The sequence below is a fragment of the Falco cherrug genome, chromosome 7 (genome assembly GCF_023634085.1).
Source record: "Falco cherrug isolate bFalChe1 chromosome 7, bFalChe1.pri, whole genome shotgun sequence".
Classification (NCBI taxonomy): Eukaryota; Metazoa; Chordata; class Aves; order Falconiformes; family Falconidae; genus Falco; species Falco cherrug.
The window spans coordinates 57,478,396-57,506,117 of NC_073703.1; the positions used below are offsets into that span (position 1 = coordinate 57,478,396).

The 27,722-nt window shown below is 38.2% G+C and overlaps 1 protein-coding gene across 2 annotated transcripts in view; it reads right to left on the bottom strand.

Moving 5' to 3' along the window:
* Positions 1-27,722, bottom strand: part of STXBP6 (syntaxin binding protein 6) — a 121,946-nt gene that overhangs the window by 79,780 nt on the left and 14,444 nt on the right. The window contains exon 2 of one of the 2 annotated variants that reach the window (XM_055716900.1): positions 6,543-6,728. In XM_055716900.1, the coding sequence (XP_055572875.1) occupies positions 6,543-6,696 (154 nt within the window). In that variant the 5' untranslated portion in view covers positions 6,697-6,728. Of the gene's footprint in view, positions 1-6,542; positions 6,729-27,722 lie in introns of those variants that run through there. The other variant, XM_055716901.1, reaches the window with a different exon arrangement.

A 27,722-nucleotide genomic window follows, 5' to 3' on the forward strand; every position in this document is an offset into this window, starting at 1 on the left:
CCAGTAATATCTCCCCCGATCCCTGATTGAACGTACCTATCTATGCCCAGATGTTCAGCCTGCTGTGCCAATCTGGGTCCATGGGGCTAGGGAAAGCACTGCAACTGGCCTGTGGTTGTCTTCTGCATGCTCTGACCTGGGCAGCCATTTGAAGACTGGAACACCATTCGGTATGCATGTTCTTCTGGGCTGACTGAATCTCTCAAGTCAATCATGTTCTATTTTGCATAAACAATTAAACCTTCAATGGAAAGTGTGACATCTAAGTGGGTCAGAATCAAAGTGGTTGCCCTGTATCTGACCACAAACAAGTATCATTCTTACTACTTAATACAACATTTAAACAGAGGGGAAATGCCCCTCTCCCCCCAGCCCCCAAATACGCAGCAATACCTCAACCCTATTGGAAGATTACAGCATTTTCCTAGAATGTCAGTGGAAACAGAAGTTTACTTTGGTTTCTTGTGTTCTAAGAAGGAACCATCCTCTGCACTAGAAGCTCCTGAAAATTAGATGTTTTCTTCAACAAGAGAATACAGAAAATAAACTGGGAGATTGTCACTTCAGTACAGTAGCAAGACTCAAACGAAAAAATGAGAATACATTAGGAGAAAACTGAATTCTTTTGATATGAAGTTCTTTCTCACTACTTTCCAATTTTCAAGTCTGCTACCATGCTGAACACTCAATTGCACTTAATCTGCCCTTGAACTCCCCATAAAACTATGGCCAATTTCTGGCAGCCATGTCAAGTGACCTTCAAAGGAGCAAGAAATATGGGTCATTCCTGGGTAATACTGTATTCCATGAGCAGCCAGTATGGGAGGGACAACATACTCATATTTTGATAAAAATTTCACAGCACCATGGGCTCTACAGGCAAAACACAGAATACAAAAGCTTACGTTGGATGTGTAACTGAGTTGTGTCATTCGGTATCTGCTGAAGGAAATGTGCTGTAATAGCACAAACAAGGATAGACACAGAACTATTTAAGCTAATAAGCCAAGCCTCTGTCTCTCTGTACACTTAGAAACAGAAGTAAAAAAAAGAGAAACACCCACGAAGAAAACCCAAAAAACCTACTGTGGTAACTGCAAATAGCTTTCTAAGCAATTTACTCCCTGTCTTTTTCAGAAGTCTGTGGCATGGTCAATAAGGCTAAATTGAAAAGGAGGAAGAAAACCCCAACACGCTCTCCCCCTGCACATACATCTCATTTTTGTATATTATTTCTTCTGATTTCTTTGCATTTCCTTTTGGCTTTTCTAGCACCATTCTTGATAGATTGTGCTATTGAAAAGCCACCTCCGCCCCCCAACCCCAAAAAAAACCCCAAACAACAAAAAAACTCACCTCAAACTGACAATATGTTAACTTTCATCTGGAGGTGGCAAAGAAAGAACACTATTAAAGTTGTAACCATGGGGAGAAAAAAGTTCTACACCCAGTTTTAAAGAACTTCAGCTTCACAGTCAAATCCCAAGCTTTTCAGTTGAAGGAGTAGAAAGTGGTACAGCTCAGCTGAGAGCACCATGACACATAGGAATTCAGGTTCAAAAGGAACCATCTGTTTCATTCAGTTCACTGCCACTGCAATAGATTTTTAGTCCTGAAAGGTCAACACCACATCCATATGTACAAACTGGAACACTGCCAATCCGCTATAACAAATTAAAACCCATTTTAAATATTAGAAGTTACTTTAAAAATGTAATGATGGAGTGTCAAAGAAAATAACACATACAGAACTGTGCACAAGCAAGTAGGAGAGATCACCAATGTCCTATATTTCTGAAGTGACCTTTTAAGTATTTTTTACTTAATTCTGAATTCTAAATAAGGCTAAGAACTATTTTAAACAATTGTTTCAATTATATAAGACAATGGTGACAAAATTAAAACTTAGATCTGATCCAATAACTGTCACTAGGTCTGCTAGTGTGGAGGAGGTGAGAAATATCCACTTTCAGCTCTGAATTTCTTGTCTTATTCTCTGTGTTAAATCCTCATCTACATTTAGAAAAAAAAAATAAATCCCAGTTTTTATCTTCTCTGTTCTGCCTACAGCCACCCCACCTCTGTGTTTCCCATCTGTCTACTCCTTTCTTGCTGTTCTTCAACTAAAGAACTCCCAAAAGATCTCTCTAGGTTCTGCTTGCCAGTCTGACTTGGCCCACTACTACAGTGGGCTAGAAGATGGCAGGTAACGCAGCTGCTAGGTTTCTACCAGTATGGCAAGCAGCCTTGCTACAGCTTTCTTATTTCAACCTGTCTCCAATTTCGGATGACAGGCTTTAGGTACACCTTTTTGGAGAATTAATGAGTATTTCCTTCCAACCAATTCACTATTCAGTATTTTCAAATAAAAAAATATCCAGTACATATTTCAAATACAAATTTTAAGGAAGAATCTTGCTTATTCTCCCATCTTGCTCTGTTCAATATTTGATTTTTTTCATGCTTCACTATCCCACCTCTGAGGCCTAAGGGCATTCTCCCTGCTTATCATCTCTCTCCATGCTTATAAAGATGCAGATAGACAACCATTATGATATAGTTTATTTTCAATTTGAAACAGAAAGGAACACATTTAACTCTGATTATAACAACTCATGCAATTTGTCAGTTACAAACCAAGCAGTAAATAAAAGTAGCTATCACAATGCCTGCTGTTCCATTTTCTATACAGTATCCTGAACACAACTAGACAGGATATTTTATATTCCCAAATATTTATAAATCCCTTAGCAAGTCAGTTTCTATGTGTATTCTTTCAGCTGACAAATTCAGTTCTAAACAGTAAATTATCAAATTCCTTTTAGTGAAGGCCAAACTGAATTAGTCCAAGGAAACTAAGAATGCAAAAATATTCCAGTCACTATGTTTACCTAATACGCAGCTGAAGTACTGAGGCCTGAGCCACAGGCCCTGAGCCAAAGGTAACCTCTAAATAAACCTGCCAACCAAACATTATTTATATTTAGTATCTGATCATTAGCAAAATATACATGATCATTAGCGAACAATGTATGATCATCAGTGAAAGATGTGGCTTAGATAAAATATAATAATTAGTGATGATAAGGTGCATCCTTCCTTGGTTACAGACAGGTGGTCAAGGCCGTGAAACCAGATACATGGCCTTGTTTGGAAACTGGTAGTCAAAACCCAGTAGATAAAGGAAACTCCCTTGGTTCCTCTCTGAGCCCTGGCCAGGCTCTGGTGAGACCTGAAACCAGAGGTTTCTACATTTGAAATTTTTTTTATGATTATTATTATTATGTGCTTGTTTATTCAACAGTATAAAAACTGGACCCTCCTGCAGCAACTTTGGAGACCTCCCCTACAAGGGGACACCCCGCATAGGCCCTCCCAGTTGCCAGGACAGGCTCTCCAAATCCTTGCTGCAGCCGGGGCTCCCCAGCGACTGCAGATCTGGATGATGGTAAAGTATTAAGGCAATTTGTGATGTATCTTTCTTACTACAGCTGACCTTTAAGTAGTAATGATTAGGTACATTACCTTGCTTATCTGTTTTATTGCTCGAATCAGGGTATCCTAAACTAATCCTTTTGTATGTGCATATTGCCTTATTTTCTGTATTAATTTGAAACAAACAGTAAATTATGATTATTTTCTTTATTGGTGTCTGTGTGCTATCTATCGACCTCATCAATCGGCAAAATAATAGCAAACCTGGGAAAAATGGGTCAAGAGTCAAAGGCTGATAAAGGTGTTTCCAAGATAGATGATGCAACAGTCAGCATTAAAGCGTACGTCACTTGAAATGGAAACTAAAATCCAGAGCTTGCCACCATTGTGTCTCATTCATTGTACCAAATCACAGAAAAATGGAAGGTCACCAAGTATATTCTGTTATCCCAAGATATAGTTCTTCTTAGACTGTTTGGGGACACTGCTAAGCTGCCATCACCACATTAATTTATCCTTACTAAAGGACAACCTTTTCTTAATTTGAAACACAACTTCTTGCTGCAACTAAGACCATTACTGTTTCACAGCCCTCAGGAACAGCAAAACCCACAGTTTATCCTTGTCACAATTGCTTTTAACCACAGTGGCAGAAACAGTTGTTCCCTGCCTGCCTCTAAGTTTTGTGCCATTGATTATTCCTGACTGAATAACTAATCGCACTTGACCCTACTGAATTGCATCATTTTTCTGATCACTGTTTGGAACTCTAATATTGCCCTCAAACACAGTCAGTCAGGCAGTCTTCTGCTTAGTCACTTCATTGTCTACTGAAATTAGCAATCATACTACATATTCCATAATATAAGCTATAAATGTCTATAAAGCAACTGGTCTCAAATCCCTGCAAAACCACACTAATAGTGAGCCACACATGAGGACTTTCCAAATACAATCATGTACATTTTCAGTGCCCTCCATACAGTAATTTTATTTAGATCCTGAATGCTTCTCTTCGTCATCAGTGAGAAACTCTGCTGAAGTCAGAACATCTGTTGTTTCTTCTCTACTCATAACATGCTTTCCTGCTGCAGAAAGACATTAGATGCATCTAAGATCACTCATTCTCTTAAAATCCATGCTGTCTGCTGCACATCAACGTGGGGGAGTTGAAGGAGGGCTAAGTTCCCGAGAATGGCAATTAAAATAAAATAAAATCCATCTCTTGAATTGAGTTAGCCTATAGAAGATTATAAGCACACATCACACCTCTAACCTTACCTCATTAATATGGGTATCAAACACCTGGGTATTCCAAAACTGCATGCACAGCCCTAGAACAGGATTGCTTTTTAACATGACGACTTGGAAAAAACCAAAAAGTTGGACTGACATTTGAAAAATTTGATGGCCAAAGGAAGAAGAGTTTAGCTTTGTTTCAAAAGGTTAGTTATCTGAACATTTATTTAAGAAATGTGAGACCTAGATTCAGTTTCCTCTGCAGTCCAAGAGGATTGAAACTTACAATCCTTTCATCGCAAAAGAGTATCCCAACTACAAGTCTAGGGAACAGCCTAGGTGAACCAATTTTTAAATCCTTCCTTGAAGCTCTGTATATCAGCAAATGACAAGCAGATCACTCTGCTGGAAATGAGTCTTCAGGTTTGTCTCACTGTCCTCAGTATGTGTCTGCATATACTCTGCAGCTTATATTTGAACATAAATTTTTGTACATATGCATGCAAATAACACTTCATTCAACAACATTCAATAAATGTGAATTTTGTGTGCAGGTGTATGATGGCTTATACCAGTAGTAGTCACTGGGTTTTACTCCTTATGTTTTTGAAGTTTTAACAGTTTTCAGTGGAGAAAAATTTTAAGGAGTTCATGAAACACTTCTTCCATTCAGTCAAAAAATAAATGCTGTCTTCTGATTCATAAAGCACTTCTTCCTCTGACCACTTAAGTTGTACCTCCAGTAAGACGCACGGCCTCAAAAGGGAGCAACTGATAGGCCTAAAAACCTAAGTTACTAGATCTCCCCAGAACACCAAAGATACTCACACACACTCAGTTGGCAGACATAGAACAAGAAGGGATACCCTCCTTTCTAGGGAGCTACCTAGAAGAAGGTCTAGAAACCTAAAGCTGCACTGACTGCCTACCTCCGTGCAACTGAATACCACTCTAAGTCTGAAAACAGGTATAAACTACAGGCAAATCAGAATGACAAATGTTAAATTAAGGTAAATTTCACTACAATAACCAGAAAGTATTCAAATCATTAAAAAAACAGCCAAAAATATGTAATACCATGATTAACCACAAGTTACCCAATCAATGGGTTTCATTTTTATACTTAAACATAATAATTGGACCTTCACTTTTATTAGAAAGGGTAAAAATACAAAGCAAACTATTGTACAGCTACTTTGTACCCTGTTCCTGAAATCCAGACTCTCATGAGTGCTGGTTTTCACCTTGGAGAAACTCAAATTTTTTCTTAACACATTAACAACAAAAAGTTAATTTCTCCCTGTTCCCCCCGACCTCTCACAAAATGTGTCTCTATACATCTTCTTCAATCCATGTACTTCCATCTTCATCCCATTTAAGGTTCAGTTCAGTTAAAATATTCTGGCTGAAAGCTGCACATCTAAGTACCCAGCTGGTAACACACAGAGGTAGATATGGAAAGCGGAAAACGCCTTTTTTTCAAACAAAAAACCCCATTTTTTTCAAACAAAAATTTTCAGGGCATTAAAATGAAATACTATGTAAAGTTCATCCTTCCAAAAAAGATCTTTACCTCAATAAGCAAGTACTGTTACCAAATATTCTATTTGTTTGTATTCTGCAGCTATGCTGTGAGAGAACACCTTGTTTTTTTTCAAACAATGAAATAACCTGTTCAATTTATTACAAGGTGTAAATATTAATGGTGTTGAGTGTGTGCTTTCCTCAAGATTAAAAGATACAAGCACTATAATTCTTTGGTTACATTAGTCAGATTCAAGTCACCCAGCTCCTCATGGCTACAGTTTACATCTAATCAGTTAATGATAAACCTAAACAGATAACGATGTCAAAATCGCTAATCTTACCTGACAAGCAGATGTATGTTAAATATTCACCCTGACCCCCAGTAGCTAGGAAGGGAATCTTTTTTTTTGTTCTTCTTTTCACTTGGACGGCTCCCAGCATCCTTTCATCGTGTGGGGCAAAAATTTCTTTGTTGATTGCAGATTTGGCATTCATTGTAGATCACCGATATAGCAGACTGCTGCTCTCTAAAAATAAAATTACAAATAAAAAAATATTAGAAACTCCTAAGTTATGTGAAAATCCAGTTAACATGGGCATTAGCAGCTCCAACCTTCAAAAAAAGTTTTTAATGACTCAAATAACTTAGAAGATAATTTCATGCACTTAGAGGCAGAATTTTCGAAGAATCTAAGAGTCTTCACACTGAAGCTGTTCATGCTTCCCAAATGCTCTCAGACTAGCTTAGCTTCTTTTGGGCAGAAGCTGTGCACACTAGCACTTCAGAACGATGCAAAATCTCCTCAGAGACACACCCTGTAACTTCATGCTGCATAAAAGCTTCATTAATTCCGTCTCTGGGAAGTGAAGGGAAACTCATCTGTCCTACGTAACAGGAAAAGCATTGCAAGGGCATACAGAAGGAACACTGTAGTCGTGCCGGCAGAAAACAAGTGGTGTTCAACAGAAGACACTGAAAGCTTCAGACTATGTACAACTGTTCTTGCAGAAGCACTGCTCTTCGTAACAGTACTTGCCTAAGCAGCTCCTGTACCTCTTGCAGATTACCACCTCATCCTCCCAACTCCTCTGTAACTGCTAACTGGGCAACTGCACAGGAGACAGTGTCAGAGAAACCATCTGGGTTAATGCAGACCAAACCACACCTCCCCTTTTCTGCTAAGTAATTTGACCCAGGTCCGTTCTTCAATATGCTTCAGAATAAAACAGAACAGTCACCTTTGGGGAAATATTTGGAGAGAAAAAACATATTGTAAAGAACAGGGAGGGCAAAAGAGAGAAGCTGCTTATTTAGGCATGTCCAGCAAAAGGAAGGTCGATCTGACCAGGGCTTACAGAGCAGCCTAATTAAAGAAGGGAAAGCTGAGTTACACAGGGGACATTAACAAGCTCTTTATGCAGACAGCACCACAGTTTTAGCTCCAATTAGTTCTGCACTGAAATCTGTTAATAAGTACATAGGTCCCACTGATAAAGAGACTGTCGAATGTCCTTTTTAATTGTTCAAATATGATGACACTCCAATACACATATATTAAATGCCACTTCTCCAATTATTAAGACTTTCAAGCCCACAGATCTTTTTTGAGATCCTTAGCTTTCTTAGTATGAGTAACATCATTGTCAGGTCTCATTCCTGAAGCCAGAAATTCTGCCTGTATGATCATTTGATATTTGCCACAATTTAACTACTAGAAAACATATATAAATTCCAGTCAAATTAGATTATGAAGCCAAAAGTCACAGATCCATTATTTTTAGTGTGCATACTGCTAGCTAAGTAACTGTCTTAACAGTTTCAACCTCAACATTTTGTTGGCACTTATTTATAAAATTCCCTTATCTTAAAAAAAGAAAGAAAGAAAGAAAAAAAAAAAAAAAAGAAAAAGAGCTGTATTCATGGAGGCGTGAGAGAGAGCACAACTTAGTCCAAATCAAATTCACCACCTACTCATTTTCGGGTGCAAACAGAAACTTTTGCCAAAATAATCTGTACTAGTATACCTCAGTTAACCAATACAGAGGTATGCAAATCCTGACAAGTTTTAGCATTAAGTCATTTTTCACGCATCTTTACAAGAATCAACTGCATTTAAAAAATGGCCCCATCAAAAGAAAAATCAAGACCAATTTCAAACAATGAATGTGCAGCACCTGAAAAGATGTGATTTCATAAGTCCTACTAATCTGCTAATTACTTCAAAAAGGTTGTTTTCACATTCATTATACCACAATCTTCTCCTCTTCTGTATTAAAAATATTTGCAGTATATCTTACAACAGCATGTAAGCTATTGGTACATTACAACCACTTTTTGGTTTGACTTTATTTGCTCATTTTTAATTCAAGGCTACTGTCAATGACTATGGGTTTATTCACACAAACCTCCTCCTGACTAACTTACAGACTGGTAATTTTTGCAAAAATAATTCAGCCCCAGACATTCACATGCAAAGAATTTTCAATAAATAGCTTATTGGAAAAACACACAAATGCTGTCAGGTAAAAATATACACAAAGTTAATCCAACTGAAAAAGCATTCTCCAGCTTGCAACAATCTGATGCTGTTAATTCTGGAACTGAGGAGTTGAATAGATGTTCTCAGAAATTTCCTTAAGATTCACACACTGAAAAATAAAGCGTGATTTCAAAGATACACTCAGTGGCGTGAGCTTCCGGGATTAAGAGAGGATGTAAATTTTCCTTACCTATAGTTGACTGTAACAGAAAATGTTATTGTGTATAGCTTCAAAACTTCCATACAGTACTTCAAGACTTACTGTAAGGATATTACAAGCACTAAGTCTCACTGTACCTTGCTGCATTTGATAAAACGGCTGAACAGGAAGCAAACGAAACAAAGAGAGACACCATCCAAATCCTGATTCATAGATCTCCCAAATCCTTTTGCTTCATACGTGCACTGCAAGTTGCAGCATGAAACTAGAATGACTACCACATACACAGTAACCCAAAATAAAGACATGTATTTAATTAACATATCTCTTTATGTATACACACACCTCTCTCAATACAAGTGCTTTTATGCACAATCAACACAGAAATCCAGCTTTAAATAAAGGCTAGCTCAATACAGAAGACATAACACGGAACAATCAAATACTGCATCTATCGCTGCATGCTGTTGTTTTGTGATTAAGATGGTTTTATATATATGCACCAGAAGTTGTACAGAGAGACACAGTAGACACCAAACATTGTAAATGGAACGCCCAAATAAAGCATGCACTCACTGCCTAGGAAGCTGTGACCCTTCTGTTCCCCATAGTTCACAATAGGTTCACAACAGCCTCAGATGCCAGAATAAAGTAATTCACCTAATGCAGCTTACTTGATGACTGCTGAATCTAATGTGGAAACTGACACTACCACAAACGCCAATTTATTTATAAAATAAAACAACTAACTGTGCCTGTGTGCAGACAGACTTCTGAGATTGAGCTGTCAGTATAGTCTAGAAAAAGTTGTTTTTCATAGGTCAAAAAATCAGCAGATTTAAATAAGCAGCCTTCACCGTATTTACTGGTGGATCTATGCAAAAGCCCTTTGCTTAAGTAAAACATTCCAGTGCTCCTCTTTTGAAAAAGCAGACATAATACAATCTTTTTGTTAGTTTTACTAAAAAAAAAAAATTAATATGGAACACTTGCTCAAGGAACATGAGTAAGTCTCAATTTTTTTCTATTCTTCCAAAAACTCACCTATTCTCATTAAAAAAAAAAAAAAGAAAAAAGGAAAAAAAAGATGCTGGCTGTACATGCACAACTTCATGTAGTAATGCTTGTTCTTGGCGTACATTCCAGGACAAATTCAAACCATCAGCAGTTTCCATTCCTGGCCCATGTGGACTCACACACTCCAATGCAAACAGCTTCCTCCATGCTCAAATACAAAATGCTTTAAAAGAAGAAACTTTTATTGGAGGATCTCCGAGCACTGAGACAATGCATTACTGTTCACGTTTACCCTCTGAGGCAAGGCAGATTTAAATGTTTCAGCAAATGTAAGAGTCTTTAAAGAGAGCCCACATTTCCTGCCTCACATGCTTTCTTTGTTTCACATATTTAATTCCACTTAAATTATTATAATGACACTTTTGGCTGAACAAAGAAAATTCCATTTTCCTACTGCAGTTTTTCACTCTAGACATCACAGCACTATGAAAGAGGATGTGAGCATTCTCACTGTGCCCCCAGTGCCCAAGAGAAACACCCCAGGGGGAGGATTCCTGTGTGGATTAGAACCAGTGGCTGCAATGCACTATCCATTTCCATGTCCTCAAATCTTTCTCTACTGCAATTCTTCTCCATGATACCTCTATAATTAAAAACACCTCCTAGGAACAGCTGACCATTCCTCCATAAGTGTGTGAGAGGACAGCAATTAAAGGTACTTTCTAAAAAAAAAAAAAAAAAAAAAAAAAAGAAATAAAATTAAATAGGCCCAAAATCCTTAAGCTGGTGCCTTCACAGATCCCACATGTTCAAGTAACAAAAAACTTGGACCATTTTCTGGTCAGCTGGAATTGCAGACTGTTTTTGGGCAGACAACCAGCAAGCATCTAACTCATCTTTACATCCAGATGTTTTTGGAAAAAAGGAGATTTACAGTATCTTTTTTGAGGTATTAGCATATAGAAGGAACTGGGGAAACTAACTCTCAGCATGCACAATTTTAATAGTGGTAAGTTATCAAAGAGAAATGAAATAAGAGGCAAGAAAAGGAAAAGTAAGAAATGTTAAAAAAAATAAATAAAAACTTCAGTATGTTAAGTCTTGCTGTTTTCAAGGATCTTTAGCTTAATCACAACAGGGATGGGCTCACAGGACAGGCAAAGCACTGAAATGCTGCCTGCAACGTGAAATCATCTGAGCAACCAACTGCTGTTGGGCTGCACTGGTAGCTGTAGCAAATAAAGCTACCATCCTGCCAGAGGACATGTACTTAAAGAAATCATTGCAAGACACCATTATTAAAAGCCCAGCTTCTGCTATCATGATAATTGTCTCCTATTCACTTGCTGGAAGTGTTGAGACTACATATTTGATCATTACCATTCATCAAAAATCTGTATCTGTCACCATTTCAAACAAATAGCTAGTACAGCTTTGGAGAAGCAAAAAATAATTTATAAATCCTTAAAGAACAAGTATTGGAACATACAATTCCTAAAGTTGCTTTGCAATAGATTTATTATACTAAAAGAGTAACACCAAGCTCTGCAAACAAGGATTAAACCGGTAGATCAACCTTAGTCTAAAAGAACTGAGGTACAATCTTTAAAAGGCTTGAACATAACAATATGATCAGCATATAACTTCTGTCATCTTTCTATCTGCAAATCTAACTCTGCTTGATAGATTTTTATTTAAATTAGGACAATAGCAGCAGCCACTGCACAGGCCAGAAAAAATCTACTACAACCTACTAATGTGTTCACAACTTTTCAAAGTATTTACTTTCTGGGGAAAGGAGAAAAAAAAAGAAAATCACTTTCCAGAGTTCTTTGTAGGCAGTCACATTTCCAATTCATTTTTGTCAAATAAGCTTTCAGTGTAACTGATTCATCTCAATAAAATATTAATTATAAAATATGAAAATTACAGTTAAAGTGCATTTGTAGAAATTTAAAATATAATCAATTTTACTTACATATGTAACTACAAAGTAAACCGCCTGCCCAGTGAAGTTGAACTAAACATAAGCAGACTTTGGAGATCTAAGTGGTTGGGTTAAACAGAGGCATAGCAAAAAGGCAGTTTGGAAGTTAAGCTCTGATAGATTGCAATGTGATTTTTGCACTAAATCAGAACCTGCTGCGTATAGGAATACACACTAATATCATGCAATGTTATTAACTGTAGTACATCCTACATAACTAACACAGTAAGTCATGGCAACTACTCTGGCAAGACATCACACAGGAATCTGATTTTGCCTCATTGGCACGAATAACCACAGATGCTCAGTAAGGACAAACTCTGCAAGTACCAAGTACTGATCACTAAAAAACCCAGATGTTAAATGGATTAATAATTCAGTGGACAGGTTGTCAGAGATGTAAGATATTAGTACAGTATTACCTGAAGGTATTTTAAAGAAAAAAGAAAACCAAAAACCAACCCAAACCAAACCAGTTTCAGCTAGCACACAGTACTCTTGCCACTGGCTTACTCCAACTAGGATACCTCAGTATGCTCTTAAAATCATGTTTTCCAAATCCTCACAGTTCCATTTTCATTCCTCCTCATGTAACTGCTATTGCTACAAACTGCAAATCTCTGCATATTACAGTCATCTATTAAATGGAATATTCCAAAAGAGAAGGAGGGAACAGAGTTGGGTGTCTCAGGCTAAGTATTTTGCATTTTCTGAACTGTAACCGGCAACAACCACATCTGGGAAGAAAAAAAAAAAAAGAAAAAAAAAAAGGAAGGAAGGAAATTATAATTATTTTCCTTTTTATTACTTTAATGCTAGGAAAGAGTACAAAAGCAGAGTAATACAATGGGATAAGACATAACAATAAGGTATTAAAGCATTCTATATTTCATCCATCAAAGATGAATGAACTTTCCCTAGTAAGTATAAATATTTTATTCAATCACTCCAAATTCATGAGCAAAACAAGTTACTGGCAAAACGCATAATTCTTTTAAGAATGGAATATATCAGGTTCTTGGGATATCAGAATTTCTGTAGGGGCAGAAAGACCTCTGTGAAGTATTACACCAACAGTTTACTTGAGGGAAAACAAGAACTGTGTAAAAGTAGTAAACCATTTGTTGGCAGTGTCCTGATATTTTCTAGCAGTTAAATAATTTTCTTTCTGGCAAAAAACACAAGCTCAACGCGTTTCTGACATGCCGCGTACTTCTTTCCAGGAATCCTCCAACAGTTACAAGCATCATCCACTTCAAAATGGGTGAGCCCAGTAAAGCTTGTAAAACTGTGGAGTCTTGAAAACTGAAGTAATTACAAAAAACTGGTCTGCTCCAGTGTTTTGTTCAAAGGGTGTTAACCTCAAGAATTATTAAAAATGCTATCCATGGCTTTAATCCCCCTGCTGCGATTGATTGCTTAGCTCTGCAATCGTGATAGAATTCAGGAAAAGAAAGAAAGAAAAAAACAAACAAACCAAAAAAAACAACACTGCAAAGAGAACTTGCATGTTTGAGAACTTTTCCCCCCCCCCCCCCCCCCCCAAAATGAATGTTTTGTTGTTTAGTCTCACAGAAATGTGAGAAAAGCCAGAAGGGAAACTACTGGCTTCTTCCTCTCCCTTGATGTTTTCATAGTAATTTGCAATCAGTGATCAGTGGTAGAAGTATTCTATTTTAGCAACCAGAAAATTTCCATTAAACATGGAGCTGGTGGGGAGAAATTATTTTGTCAAGTAATAGCCTGTTGGGAACGAGATATTCTTCCTTTAAAGTAAAAAAAAAAACCAAAGATGACAACTGCTTCCCCCTCTGCATGCTTTCAGGGTCCAAGTACTGAATTCTTGAGGATGTGAAAGCTCATCAGGTTTATGAATCTGGACAAAACAGTAATTTTTAGATTCAGACCTCTTACCGATAAGTATGGTATTAATGATTGTATGGGATACCTGTAGAACACACAGTAACGTTTTACAGTTCTACAATGAACTCTGAGATCAAGAGTGTGAGAGAGTGATGAAAGAAGGGAACCTAGATAGCTAAAACAAAATGATCCTTCTCTAGTTCTTTCTATTAAGTGTTTTTACATTTTCACAAAAGGGAAATAGTGGAACACCCATCTCTTAATATTTTCACTTCCAACTGTTACGTATGTTTTGCATGCCTGAACTGAAACGATATAACATGGAGATTTGAGAAGTTGGGCCAAATAGTGACATCTGAATTTGTGTAAGAAGCATCCAATCCAAGGAGGCGCGGCAGGACAGAACGATGCAACACAAAACCTCTGCAACATTCATTCATAAATTTGGGGGTAATTCTATGCTTCTTGCACACATAACTTACATTTATAACCCTTAGGTATCTATCCTTTTCATATGTCAAAGTAGGAGGGCTTTTTAAAAAAAAACCAAAAAAACAACAAAACATCCAGTGTACATTAGACTGCCAGACGATACCAGCTCAAATCAATGTATCAGAAATCCTTCCAATCTTAATCTCAACCACAACTTTACTGTTAATAGTTTATGTTGTCTCTAAACAGTGGGCACAGCCAAAGAACCTGAAATAACATTGTCTCTCAATATATCTTCACAGGCTTACACAGAGACAATTACAGCACCAAAAGTACACCAAATTTAGAAATACACATTTTCAAATGAACTAAGAATTGCAATGTCCCCCAAGAAAACTCTGTAAGTATACCTTACATTAGACCAAGTGATCTCTTTGCTATAGGCTTTTCAGTCCATATATTTTGTGGACATAGAAGAACAATACAAGCCAAAAGACTTATAAAGGCATCAGTAGCATTATCTCCTGACCCATAACTCCCGAAAACCACCCACCTACAAAATAAGCTACATTAAAAGGAAAAGATTAATTTAATAATATTAATGGTCCACATCAAACTTCACTTTACCTTTTACTTTACTTTTTATTTCTTAGTCAGTACATAAATAAACATGGCTTCAGAACCTGATGCTTGTCCATTCATTAGACTAAACCAATATAACAATTTACTTCAAACATATTCATTTCATAGTGGCTAGTAAGATTTAGAAAGAAGCTTGAGAACTTACACAGGTAGCCTAAATTCACATTTACAATTTCTACCACCTAAGGATATGCATGCTTAAGATGATCTATAATACATATAATGACAGAAGAATTTATCTAATGACTTGTCAAGACAACATACTCAAGAACTTTTAATCAAATGACATTAAGGCTCATTTTCTGTGCCTGGTTCATATAAATCAAAAAAGTACTTTGGTAACATTAAATGAATAATAAAGAAAAACCTCACTACATCTGCTTTAGATTTGCAATCTAGACAGTAACCAGCAGTTACCCTGCTCACAGAAGAAAAGATACAGGTGAAACAAATGTATGTTTGTCAAAACAGTATGGGTACAATCAAAAACCTTACAGAAGCAAGCAAACCCAGCTTCCAGTGAAGGGAGACATTGAGAACATTCGTTGAAATACCAGTAAAAATTTAAGCAAGTACATTAACTCCAAGTGCAAGAGGCCCTTGATTTAGAAGCTCTTCGCAGGTGGCATAGTTATAAAATATTTTGCCACAAGAGACATTAAGTTCTTCACGTTCCAGATGAAAAGATCAAACTTGTTTCTTCAACCCATATAACATCTCCTAGCAGGACAGCAGACAGAACCCACAGTCTACCAGAAGAAGAAATAAACTGAGTATGACCTATAAAAAAGGGGAGGGGCAAAGCACTATGATGACATCAGAAGAATAATAAATAAATTGCAGTGGGAATATGTAGCTCCTCATTTTGTTGACCTACCACGGCTCTCCCCTCACACACTGAGGAAGTCATTTCATCACAAAAGGCAGATTGGTCAAGCATGATTTACCATCTTCGCTCTTCCTACTCACCTTCTTGTCCTTCATGTGCCTGGAAACAGCTTCCACTGACAAAACACAAGACCTGCTATGACTTCCAACAACAAAAAGGAGGCAGAGGGGGAATACAGGGCAGGTGTTCTATCTTTCACATCACTTCATTGCCTTCACACCATTTCTCAGCTGTGATCCTCTGCATGCTCTTCCAGCACCTCACTGGTGACTTAGGTTCTTTAGATGCTGATGTTTGACTGCTGTACCAAGCACAGATTGTGGGCAGAGACACTCAGCCCAAACAACGGAAAAAGGGTGGCAAACATACCAGTTAAGAATGCTGGATCTTTAAAACTTACCCAGTGGAGATGAGCAAGATCAGAACTACTTGCTGCAGCCCTGCAGATATGGTCAAATACATACATGGGAGGTAAGCATAACAGACTTTTGTCTGTACTTTTTAATTGCATTTTAAAATGAGAAGACTTTCCACAAAACACTTCTGGGACTCTACTTCTGTCAGACACAGATACAGTATGTTGCAATTCCTGCAATTGGCATTTATCCTCAGAGTTTATTCTGTGAGAAAGAGGTGAAACAGGTAATGGTGGTGACAGCTCAGGGAGTAAGTCTCTGTACAGTTATTACATATTTTTTTTCCATAAATAGTAATGTGCCATTTCCATGCAACAGTGGCTCCAAAGTAGAGAACTTCACTGAGGGTTATCCCCATTCAGTGACTTCTCAGTGAAAAAGTAAACCCACTGCTTCAAGGCTACTGACTTCAAATGGTTTCTACCCCAAAATGTCTCTTTCAGGGATAAGAGAGAGGTGTCCCCACCTCCTTGCTTTCCATCCAAGAATGAGTCTCTTTTTTTCGTCTCCTTCGAACTGACCCCTAGGATAAGACAATGTGAAGAGGTACAAGTGCGATTATACATGTTTAAGAGTCAGGAAAAGATGACGACTCCTAAGGACTTGAGCAAAACACACCAGTTGCAAAAGATCGCAGCCCAGCCAGGAACAATAGATGCTTCATTCTCCTGCGGCAACAGATACGAAACAAGGTTGTGGAACAAGGTGGCACCATCCCTGACTGGGTTTCAGATATCTGAAAGGATACGTGGCAAAAAGCTGTTGCCTCTCCAACAATGAAGTTAACTTACAAAATGTCAAACCTCGACTTTCAGAGCCTAAGAATTATGTTAGTTTTTAAAACTGCAGTGTCCAAATATAAACAAGCTATTGCTTCAGGAACTAAATTGCTTGTTTCTTTTACTAAAGAATCCTAGGTGCTAGTGCAGGCCAGGCCTCCACTCAGAAGCACTGAAGGTGCTCCACAAAGGTCATATTATGGAGTGCAGTTTGGGTGTGGAGAAGTCACTACAGCTATCACAGGATCTGGCTAGACAAGGGGCTGACTCAAACATGTGTGGGACAGGAGGTCAGAGAATGTCTGAAGAGAGATGTATGAGAGGAGGATGGAGAATGTCTGACCTGGCAGGAGATGAGAGAACAGCTGGGTATTGTGAAGGAAAGTAAGGAAGATAAACATGGTTATCTAGTAGCAAAAAGGTGTCTGCACGCTTGTAGTGATACATAGCTATGTAGCTGCATGAATGGTTTCTGCCCTGAGCCCGGTGGTACATACAGCTGGAATTTGTATCCGGGCTCAGAGATATAAATACAAGCTTCTCTGTACAATGACATGTCTCTGGTTGAACCACAGCCTGAGTCTGTGCCTTTGTACGCCACAGACATGGGAAGTGGTTCAGTGGTAAGACATTCGTGCCCTAATGGTCTTGCCAAGTGCAAAAGTAATTTCTTCATGCTTTAAGAGTCTTAGGATAAACCTTCTTCCTCAATTTATGTGCAGCTCTAAGTCATATTAACATAAATAAGAGAAACTTTGAAAATCAGAACTCCCACAGAAAAGCAGACCCTAAAGAGGAAATAAAGACCATGGGAGGCCCTATGACTAATAGCTGGAATATAGGATCCCACTGCTTAATGAGATTGCCAGTTAGAGAGTATGAATGTGGGAATATATGCAAGAAACCCAGAGATCGGGCTGCTGACCACCATGGTAACAAAAGACCTCAGGAAGTGTGTGGGATCCAGCAGCTGAGGTACAAAACAAATTAAGGTTCTTTTAAAGGGACTGAAACTGTATCAAGTTTCCATATAAATCAAATATTTCTATTAAGTGTCAGAAAGGAAAGCTCAAGTGGAAGATGATGATGCTAACCCAACCGCATACATTTCTGCCAGCAAAATAGTTACCGTTCTCACCTTGTGAGCTACAGCACCAAATCTGGAGAATATGGTTACATGATATCCTTGCTAGACAGTATTTCAAAACCTACTACATCTACAGTAGTTAGAAAGAATGAAGTATTGAAAGTCACCTCAATTTCTTCTAAGAAAGTCCTAACTCAACTAAAACTCACAAATAAAACCTCAGAAAAAAAGCAAGTGCAGAAGAGAACAGCTTAATTTTCAACAACCATTTTCCATCTACTAGTGCCAAAATACTGCTTTTCAAGTAGCTTGTGTTTAAAATCTGATTCTCTTTGAAACGTTTCTGTGCTACTTTTTGCCAGCCACTCAGAGTTTTTCCCTCAATGACAGTATTTACTCATAAATAAATTTGGGCCAAAACTGAACTGGCAACAACATACTGTTCCTCACCACTCTTGCCATATGCTTCATTCCCTCTCAATGCACTTCATTACTTTTAAAAGTATAGAAAATTTTCTCCAAGTCCCTTAAACCCGTTTAATGGGGAAGAAAAGGAAACTGCTCTCCTAGAAGAGAGCAAAAGGCCATGTGCAAGCCTAAAAAGAAGGTAAGTTTTCATGACTTCACAACGTATTTTTTCTTTTCGGAAAACACAGTGAAAACCCTTAAGAATTCTGGTGATCTCATTGCGCTGAGACCAGCACAGTTCCCAAACCCATGACTCATTCCGATACCAGCAAAAAAATTGCTGGGGAGACAGATGTTTTGTTTATGACTACTTAATTCCTTCAGCATGTCTTGCTCAAAAAATGGCAGACTTCACTTTGTATCCAGCAGATAAAGCATGACAGTCATACTCCTGCCTTACTCTTTTCTAAATACTATTGTGATAAAACTGAAACAGCAGTGGATGCTGCTGACACTTGAACAACTTATTTAGGAAAACAAAAAAACTGTCTTGCCAATAAAGATTTAACTTCCCAGTTATAATCTGTAAAAATGTATAACCTCTAAATATTCAGGTTTCTGGCTTTAAAGTTTACTTCCATGGGTCTTATGCAGAGAAAAAAAAAAATATTACTATTTGTTTTCTGTAACATAAAAGTAAACCAAGGCCCAAGTACAGTTTATTAACAGATAATGAAATTGAAATAAATAACTTTCAGCATTGTTTAGTTTGACATCAAACCTCAAAACAATTAAGCATTTTCATTCACATAGTTTTGTTAGTTAACTGTTTTTTTGAAGTCTTTCTCACTACACGCTTGAGTGACATCAGTGGAGTTACAGTAACTTAAGAGAAGTAACCGGTACATGATGCTTGCCTCTTCCCTTTGTATCCATTTTCATCTACCCCTAAAACACACAGAATCCCAGTATCAAACAGTTCAACAGATACCTTTATTATGATGCACACTTGTGTTCTCTCCCACCCTGTGTCATCTCTGTATCCTCCTTTGCACATGGCTCATTGTTTTCTAACACAGTACTTCCTTCTTCCTATCCGGTTTCTTTTGCAATGCTGCTCTTAAGGTGTATCTAATTTGCATCCCAGTGAGGAAAACCAGCACTTCAAAACGTTAATGGAAGCTACATACCCAAACCTTAGTAAAATCCATGGAACGGGAAACCTTGTCAGACTGGTCAGACACACTGTCAGAAACTCCTTACTTCAAATTATTTTATTTATGCTCAAATATACTACATTTCTCTTGCATTTAAGGGGATCTCTGGTGTTCATGCAATACTGCAGAAGAAATATCTTTCTCACAGCATTCATGCCAAATACAAGAAGAGACATGCACCCATGCAGCTGAAATGTTAACAATCTGGAAAAAAACCCTATGGCAATTAACCAACAAATGTACACCTTTACTCACCTGAGCTACAGATGTAGCCCAAACTAAGACTAATAACTCTCAGAAACAGATGTAACTTGAGCTGGTGATGCAAGAGTTTAGCACTACTGTATGATGAATATAATTAGTTCCTTAGTACATTGTCTGCTTGTTTTGATATGAAAAATAAAAACCCCCACACCCATAATCACCACCTCCCTACCATCCTTGTTATGTACTTTCACAACAAAGCAATCAACATGCAACTGTTAAATTCAGGTCTATTAAGGGCATCGTCAGCTATCTGACAAAGATAGAAAGTACAGTTATAACAAGTTCAACCCACCAACACATCCCCTAGCTGGTTACTGCCTGATAACTAGAGAACCGCTAGGTTTAGAGAAGTGACTCTGTCCCATTCCCATTGCATTCTTCCCAGTAGGTTTGAGATTAATCTGGTTTCAGAGCAATGAAAAACAGTATTAGAATTATCCCCCCTTTTTGTCTACCTTAAATAATGTAAATCACCAAGCAAATTTCTCCCAAATGGAACAGGTGGCTCTGGTATATCAGTGAAAATACTCTCACAAAACCATTTGCTTTAATTAGCGCCCATAACAATATATATAAGAAAAATAAACAAAATTAGTAGTGCTATATATTATCTACACCCAACAGCAAAAAACAGGTCTTATTATGCCACAAAGTAAAATTAGCATGGAAAAAACTCTCAGACTTTTTGTTCTTGCTGTAAACCATATGATCTTTGGCACATCAATTAGATGAACAACGTTCTTCACATACTAATTCTTACTTAACATAAAGGAAAAAGAAAATACATGAATGGAGATGGGAATAGTGGAAGGAATCATCTCTTCTCAGCCACAGTTTAAATGCAGACTACAATTCTGCAAGAAGACATCTGCAAACAAGCAATGACAAGCTATTATTTTCATAATATTCGATCTGACCAAAAAAGAAAATTGTATGTTGAAAGTATCAGCAGGGTTACAGGAATAGAAATATTAAAATTGTACAGCACCTCTCTCTGCAACAGAGAACAAATTTACAAGAAGCATTTCAAAGAAATGGATAGTCAAGTTTTTAAAAAGCTACGGTTTATGGTGTCAAAAAAGCTTGCAAATGTTCACAATCTTTTGTGCTAGAAAATATCCTCAGTCCAGCCTTCTCCACACTGGACAACCACCACTGCTTCTGCTATGTTTTACTCTTTTGTTGCTGAAAATCCTCATATTGAAACAGACACTTTAAGCAATTATGTTAGGTATTTTAATTTTGCAGCTAAAGCCTTGCACAGGTTTTGCCAGGACCCTGACAGGCCTTACTGGCCCTGCCTCGTGCCCCTAGGCCTCCCCCCACCCTGCCCATGGCCCAGGACCCCATGTCAGCCCCCGGGGCCATCAGCCTCAGTAGGGCCAGTCTCCAGCCCCCCACAGACCCTCACAGAGCCAGGCCCACCTGTGGGCCCACAGCCCAGCCTGGCCTCAGCCTGTTCCTACAGCCCTGCCTGGCCATGGTTCCCCTCAGCAGGCCGGGTCCTCTCCTCCACCTGCCCATGAGCTGATGGCCTGGCCTGGCCTCGCCTCATCCCCAGGGACATGCCCAATGCCCTGGGCTGGGGCTGCCCCCCGGCCATGGCTGCAAGCCCCAGCGGAGCCCCCACCGCTCCCAATGCCCCAGCCACAGGCAGCCACCAGCCAACAGGGCACCAGGGAAGGTTTAACCAACTCAAGAAACAAGAGTGACTCAGAACCACCAGCGGCTGTTTCCACAAAGAACATCAACAGCCTGAGTAAACATACTAAGCAGCCAGCAGGATCCAAAGCCTGTACCGGCTCAAGTTTTTTGCTATCACACAGTTATTCCAAGTCTCATTGTGACAGGGAAAGGGAAGAACAAAGGAATCGAGCAAAGGAAGTTGATTTCTACTTGCTTTCTTAAGGTTTGAAATAAACGGACTGCAGATCACAAAACACACTGCTGTGGAAGCTACCAGTGAAGGACAGCCAACCTGCAAGAGCAAAGAAGCAAAAGGATAGAAACAGTCAGGACCACCAAACGGTTGCTTGCACAGAGTAACATCTCCAATTAAGCAGCAGTAGCCAGCCTGAACTCTGCCTGTATCAAAGCAAAAGTAATTACGTAACAGCCTGCCCAGCACAGCAGTGGGAAGGAAGACAGAACACATCTAAAAGCTGTACCACTGAATCAAAAACTTTGTGCTTATTTGTGGTTAGCAAAGGCAGCAAGTACTTCAGAGCTGCAGATGGAGATCTTCAGATGGAGAGCTGTGAAACTTCTGCAAAATGACAGCAGCAGCCTGATTTGACTTTGACCTAGAAAGGTTGCACCATGTCCCTTAGTCACCATGCTCCTGCAGGCAAGCCTCAGTGCACAGAGCCAAAGTGAGTAATGACATTCTTAGAAGCCCCAGCATCGCAAGAACATACTAAGTCCTGACAAACCCTGAGCTGAGATTTAGTGGGAAAGAAAAATGGTATGCGCAATTCTAGTCTAACACAAACCAATTTTTAATGTGGTCTGTGACATTGGCAAGAAATCCAAATTAGATAGGAGGCAAAGGCCCTTGGCAGAGCCTTGCCAGTTCTCCCACTCTAAATCAAGATTATGAGCTAACCACTTTAACAGCAGCACAGTAATTAGAGAGCCCAACACATCAGACCGGTGTCAATAAAAATTCCTTCTTACTCAAACACAATAGTTCATACATAATAGAAGTAACTGCTCAGACTGCAACTGATCCTTATCAATGTTTGTCAGCATCCTGGAGGCATAATCCCATTCCAGTGAGAAGATAAAAACGAGCAGACCAGAAAGGAGAATTCTATATTAAATGGTCTTGCTCCACAGTTCCATATGGTACCCATATGGTCAGCAATGAGCAGTCTTCTGAATATCAGGGAGACTCTGGTCCATAAACATGAAGAAATTAAAAGAGAGATCAATCCTTAAAATTGTATGTCTGAACAGAAAGAAAAAAAAAAGTTCAAATAGCATTGTCATTGTACAGGTGAAACTGAAATCAACATTTTCAATCAGATTTTTGAGCAATTTGTGCCATTGTTCAGAAAGCTAAAACTTTCACAGATCACTAGTATATGTAATTATCAATAAGATACTGACTACAAACCTTAATAGCTTGCTTAATTCTACCTCTCAAAATGCTGGCTATATATAAGCGACTGCAACTTCTCCCTGAACAGTTATTAGAAATTTTGAGGTCATATTTCGTAATAATCCATGGTGAATGTCGAAGTTTTCATTATGTCCATAGGTTTTAACCACTTTTAGTCAGTCAATGTAATGAAATGGAGAGCCTAACTACCCATTGTAAGCAAGCACTGTTATACTCATTGACAAAACAAATGCTGCTGCTTCTCAGCCTTCTCTGTTGCATAAGGAGTCAAAGTTTTGAGATTTGAAACAGAAAATAGCAATAAAATGTAAATAAACAAGCAACTTTGCCAGGCCAACTACCAGTGAAGAATTACTGATAGTAGGGGAACACCAAAATAACAAACCAACTTATTTCTGGGGACAGGAGTAGAAAGTGGGGTAGATTTTGTTCTGGAAGAAGTTCAATTCATATTGAAACTTGAAGAACAAACCTGGAAAGATCCTGTCCCTCCTGGGGACAGCTTCAGCACACATTTACAACTGGTGCTTCTCTAAGCAGTTTGTAAACCATCCCAAGGTAGCCTCCTTCTAGAGGTATTTTTGCCCCCAGGAGATGAAACCAGGAAACATTCCTACATCAGTATAAACCAGATGAAACTCATGACTTCATGCATACAAGATAAAACAAACAAAGGGAACAAGCTATTCCTTAGCTTGTTTTAACATCCTTTAATCGTACTTACTACTGTCATTTACACCACTCAAGCCTCCACTGCTTCTGTGTAATAGTTTAAAGTCACAAACACTGCCGAAGTACATAAGTATCTTGAAAAGCACAGTAAAACTAGTAATATGTCTTTTTTTTAAGACACTACTTTTCATGTATTTATGTAAAAAAATAATTTGAACAGCATTACAAATATAGATCTCATAAACCCAAATTTAAAGCAGAAAAAAATTAAGATATCTCTAGTTAGTACTTGATAATCTTTTAATCTAGTATTTGACAGATCAAAACACTAGACATCTGTCCCTCCAAAAGACAACCATTTACTTATACTAGCTTCAGAACATACAGCTCATGTTTGACAGATACACACGTCCTGTTTGCACCACACTTAATTACATTGCTTCACCAAGCATTCCTCTATTACATGAGCATTCTGGATTACATCCCGGGTTCATGCCCATGCTTGTGACACATTAACATGAGGTAATTGCAGTGCTTATGCACAGGACAAAGGCACACACAGACTCACAGGTCACATGCATCCATGCTAGAATAGCTCAGCACTTCAGGAGCAAGCAGTAGATGGTACGCTGTACCAACTATAAATGGTGGTGCTGAGAAGTGTTACAAGATAGACTCCTTTCCAGCTGCAAAAGAGATCTCACAAACCCATTAAAAGCAGTACAAGGGGATTCATGCAACCTACAAGCAACTGGACAAAATTTGTGTCTATTTAGAAGTGGATTTGAAAACAGTCATTTATACTAAAGTTGCCACTTTTACTTAACTAAAAATCCACAGAGAGCCATCAAGCACCAAAAAGGAGAAGGATACCAGAGACATTGATAGAGCATACTCATAAAGAGAGGTTAGGTGAAGCACTACATGAATCCGGTCACTCTCTAGTGACAGCTGAAATCATATTAAAAACCTAAGACTCCAACTCGTATTAAATTTTCCTTATGGTTGTTAATTTCTTCAAACAAAATTACATGCATTCCTAGAGTTACAAAGTTTCTGCCCCAAGACTGAACAGTATTTCTGGGATGATGACACATGCTTACTACGCACTTCCAGAAGAGACACAGCTACGTAATATTTCATGTAATTTCCTTTCAGTTTCCCATGAATTACTGAACATGTGAATTTTTTTACCTTGAAGAACAGCAAAGGAAATTTTTAAAAGCAACCTTATATTGTATGAAAAAGCAAGGTGCCAATTACCACCTTTTAGTGCAATCACACAAAACAGAAAGGTCATCTGTGGGCAGAGAGCACATGTCTTCCTTTAATACAAAGAAGCAAAAGATATTATAAGCTTCACTGGCATACGGTAACATTTTAGGCTAAGAAGTAGTTTAATAACACAAAGCACTCCAAATCAAACAAACAAAAAAGATAAAAATGAAAAGGTTAATCTTTATGTAATTAGTGGCAATTACGTTCCAAGCATATAAACAGATGCAAACTGAAAACATACTGAAATAAAACACTAGATTTGGAAGTTCACATTCATAGTACCTTTCTTCTGTCCCATGTAAGTTTCCCTCTTTCCATTTTTCTTCTGAGGCAGCATTTCTACATATGATAACAGAGGGGTTATATGGTTTGTCCCTAGTATACTCACACTATTAAACCAGCAAGAAAACGAAAAAAAGGGAAAAAAGAAAACCCATATGCAAAGGTCACACTTCCAAGCTGTTTTCACTTGGGCATAGTGACAGTATCCATAGGGGAAGATTCCCTTTCTCCTCCTGCTCTATTTCAATATGGCCTTACTTTGATTACATTCATAAACTTGTTTTGCCAAATTGGAAATATCTAGCAACACTGCTGTGGCCACTGGTGGAAAATGGTAGGCAAATGGACTTTCTTTGGTTGCTCTGAGGCTAGGATATGGAAAAGTAACACAGAAAAGGATCCTTTCTGTTTCCAGAAGATGATGTAAAGTATCTGTGCTACCAATGAAGTCTAGAATTCAGAGTAGGTCACTGAAATAATCTGCATTAGGCAACCAGCACTGGCATTATTCAAGCTTCAGTATAACATCAATGCTCTTCTTTTAAAACTTAAACAATCATGAGCTCAAATCACTAAACAGGATTGATGCCTAATGACTTGTAGATTAAAAAAAAAAATAAAACAAAAAAAACCCACTTGCAATGAAGCATTTGGTTGCCTTAAGAGACTGCGTTTTTAGAGAACCATTCCTGGCAGTCTCTGTTGCACACACTAACAGAAGATTACGGAAACCTTTTATGAGAGGAACCACCACCACCCGCATCACCGTCAGACAAGGGGCGGGAATCACGTGATTGACTATCAATACAGTCATGACTCTAGTATTTGCCAGGAACCGTCTCTTAGAAGTTACTTCAATGTTTCTTTTTATTATGCAGTTTGAGAAAAAAAGTTTGTCTCTATGCTAAATCAGTACCAACATCCTTTATCTTTTAACATTATGATGATAATCCAGACACAACAGAAATACTGCTTTTTTCACCACAGTACTGCATTCTGTTCATCACCTCTACTACAAGTCAGTTGAGCTGTAACTCCTGTCCTTTGCTTACTGTTTGGATACACTTTGAAGGAAAGTTCTCAGCAATTCAAATCCCCAAATTTCATTCCACAACCTCAATACACAGAAGAAACAGTGATCTTACTTCATATAGGAGATTAAATCATTTATCAAATTCCCTAATATATGGATCTTCAGTATGTAACTTTTTTTTTTTGGTGGAAGGGGGCAGCAGTATGCAGTTGGCATAGAAGAAAAGGATTTAGGAGCAAAGCATTGGGTCTCAGTGCCAGAACCTTGGAACATTACCCACTCCGATCCACACAAGTCTGCATTTATTGGCTTTTTGGGTGTGCTCCCTGAAGGAGCAGAAGTTAGAGAAAAGTGACCAACTGCAACTTCAGTTCCAAAATAAATGCTTAAACTAACCAGATCTTTGAGCCCATTTCTTCCAATTCAAATATATTAGCAGACTACATTTTTGAATACTTCATAAAACAAGAACCATAAAAGCATTCTGTTTGAAGAACAGTGTTTTGATGAGAGTGCAATTCAGGACAGTTTAAATAAAATGCCCCCATTGCTATTACCCAACAACACACTTTTAACAAGAATGTTAATTACCTTATTTCCCTTACCTTTATTTAAAGAGAGGGGGCGGGGGAAACCTACAACACTGCAATCACACATGATTGAAGCTGGTGGTACAATCGTAGTATAACTTCAAAATACAAATGGAAAGGGAGAACAAAGGCCCCATGTGAAATAAACACCCACAACCTCTTCAAGTTACTTGAGCCTAATAAAAAAAATTTACAAGGTTCTGCCTCTTCCTGGGCTTTTAAAGCAACACTGCACAGTTTAGTTGAAATCAACAGACTATTCTGGCTACTACTGCTGTCCTCAGTGATAAGGAGATCAGATAAATTTCATCTTCCCTTCAAGCCCGTGTAATTTGGCTTTCATTCTCTTATTTGTCAATACCCCAAACAGATTAAGAGTAGACTCAGACTGTTGAAATGTAACTCAAAATTTAGAACAGTCCAGTTGTTTTGTGCAAGATACACTTTGTATATGTTACATTGACAAGTTTAGGCTATGATCAGAAAAGTACACAGCCATTCTTTGAGCATGAACACTCTGCAACAATTAGGCTTTGAAGAAACTGTTAATAAGGATACTTTGAGGACACATTGCCAACTTGGCAAGAAGACTCAAGGTTCATGTATCCTTAACTGAACTACCCTCATTGTAATGCAGAAGAATCAGACCCATAGGTCAAAAAAACCCTTGCCCAGGTGAAGACCCCTCCCCTGAGCATGCATGATCATAGAAATAGTTGTGTAACTGTATTATAACTGTATGTAAATTACTAACCAATCAGTGTAAAGAGGATAGATTTGAAAAATTACTAACTCTGTATAGATGTATCATGGAAAGTCACATTTGATTGGGCTTACT